Source organism: Octodon degus, unplaced genomic scaffold (assembly GCF_000260255.1).
Source record: "Octodon degus isolate 3935 unplaced genomic scaffold, OctDeg1.0 scaffold00086, whole genome shotgun sequence".
Taxonomy (NCBI): domain Eukaryota; kingdom Metazoa; phylum Chordata; class Mammalia; order Rodentia; family Octodontidae; genus Octodon; species Octodon degus.
The window spans coordinates 4,632,184-4,634,376 of NW_004524662.1; the positions used below are offsets into that span (position 1 = coordinate 4,632,184).

At 37.6% G+C, this 2,193-nt stretch overlaps 1 protein-coding gene across 1 annotated transcript in view; it reads left to right on the forward strand.

Moving 5' to 3' along the window:
- Positions 1 to 1,892, forward strand: part of LOC101582085 — a 34,232-nt gene extending 32,340 nt beyond the window's left edge. Inside the window, exon 8 of the mRNA XM_004637116.2 lies at positions 1,669 to 1,892. Within this exon, the coding sequence (XP_004637173.1) occupies positions 1,669 to 1,791 (123 nt within the window). The 3' untranslated portion in view covers positions 1,792 to 1,892. The remainder of the gene's footprint in view (positions 1 to 1,668) is intronic.
- Positions 1,893 to 2,193: the final 301 nt, after the last annotated feature.

The window sequence follows — 2,193 nt, forward strand, 5'->3', positions numbered from 1 at the left end:
AAAAAAAAAAAAAAAAAAAAAAGATTTCTTCCTTTGTAAAACTGAACAATCTCAAAATAAAATCCACTAATCTGTGTGACCAGTATGTCCTTATAAAAAAGATGCAAAAAATATCCACAAAAATCAGTCATCAGTAATACTTTTTGAAAATCTTAGCAATCATCCAAATTATAAAAGTAATTCATGCCAGGCATGGTGGCATACTCTTCTAATCTCAGCATTCTGGAAGATGAAGCAGGAGGATTCTGTGAGTTCAAGGCCAACATGGGTTACATAGTAAGTTCAAGGCCAGCCTTGTGATTTAGTGTGACCCAAGTTCAAAACAAAAAATAAAAGGGCTAGGAATGTAGTTCCATGGTGGAGTACCCCTGGGTCTGATCCGTAGTACTGCCAGACAAAAAGACTTTTTAAAACATATGGTCTGGAATTTGAATTGCAATTTCTCTTTTTCTTTTTTTCTTTTTTTTTTGTTTTGTATTTTAGGGAAGGTCTACAGGGTATTCAGGGTCTCCTCTTTTTTTTTGTTTTGTATTTTAGGGAAGGGTCTACAGGGTATTCAGGGTCTCATTACTAGACCAGATTTGTAGTGATCTGACTGTTTACAGCCTCCCAAGAGCTGGGATTATAGGCGTGGGGCCAGCATGGCAGGCCCAGGGATCAAACCCCCATCCCCTGTGCCTGCTTGCAGGTGCTTTAATCCACTGAGCTGTTTGGCCGGCCCTGGATTACAATTTCTGTATATACAAAATAATTCAGTGATTTTTCATTTACCAAAATAGTAGATTTCACCCTAAATACAGAAATCTCACCAAACAACCATTAGACATTGATACTTACCCTTACTGTCCTTATATACAAACTCTAATTAATTGTATTACTTTCCATTTAAGGAAATTTCTTCAAACAGATAAGGCTTCAGTAGGGGAAAGGCTAGTGGACAGAGATTGCTCATACCCCCTCACTGTGACAGTCTTATCAATGTTTTATTTTTTTTTTAAATGGATTTGGTTGTTATAGGGTGTTACTACTCAGCTTGGACTCATAGTAATCCTTCTGCTTTCAGCCTCCCCATTACAGGTGTAACTACACCCGGACTCTGGCCGGCTCAGCGTGCCTTGGGGGTAGGATTGGTGCAGCATGTGGTGCTGGGGATCGAACCTTGGTCCCTGCACTTGCCTGAGCAGGCACTTCAGTTCTCTGAGCTATCTCACTGGCCCCTATTCTAGTCTTTTGTTGTTTAAACCTAATGATGATAATTACCCTGCTCCTATTAAAATAATTATATTCTTAGCCAGATGTGGTGGCACATGGCTGCAATCCCAGTAGTTAGGAGGCTGAAGCAGGAGGTTGCCAGGAGTTTTAGGCCAGTTTGGACAACATGGTGTATTCAGGGCTAGGCTGAACTATGTAGGGAGACCCTATCTCAAAAAACAAAACATTATATTCTTTCAAGTTCAGAAATCACAGTAAGTCACAGTATGGTCTCTAAATGCATAGACCTACCATATATAAACAAATTATTCATGTGGCACCATGCAGACTTAGTCCTATGCATTGTAATAAAAATCTGTTGTGCTCAATTACTTAGTAATGATTTCATACAGTTCCAGGAAACAGGATCATTCTGTAAGTTTCATTTTTGTGTATAATTCTTTTATTTTCTCTTAGACTAATATACAGTTATCCTCCTGGGTTGAAGAGATACCACTGAACTATGATATGTACCCACAAAATGACATGGACAGAGAAGCTCTTGAACAAATTCATTTGTATAAGATTCTCCAGAAATAAAACATTAGTGTAATGTTTTGTTGAGTATATTACAAAATGAAAAAGAAGCCAAGCATGGTGGTTCACACCTGTAGTCCCAGTACTTGGGAGATTGACGCAGGAAGATCGCTGTGAGTTCAAGACCAGCCTGGGCTATGTAGCAAGATCCGTCACAAGAAAGAGAAAGAAAAAGAAACATCCTCAATACCCTAATACATGTTTTTCCTGTATATTCCCTTTCAAATTTGGTATATATGATTGTACATTTGTAAATAAATGTTTGTGTACACACATATACATAGTTGTGTAAATCTCTATACATCTTTGTTCTGCTTTCTGTGATAACATAATTAAAATATTTTATCTAAAATTATTTTTTTCTCTTTTCTGTTAAAAATATGTCTATGTGGATCCAGTCCTAGC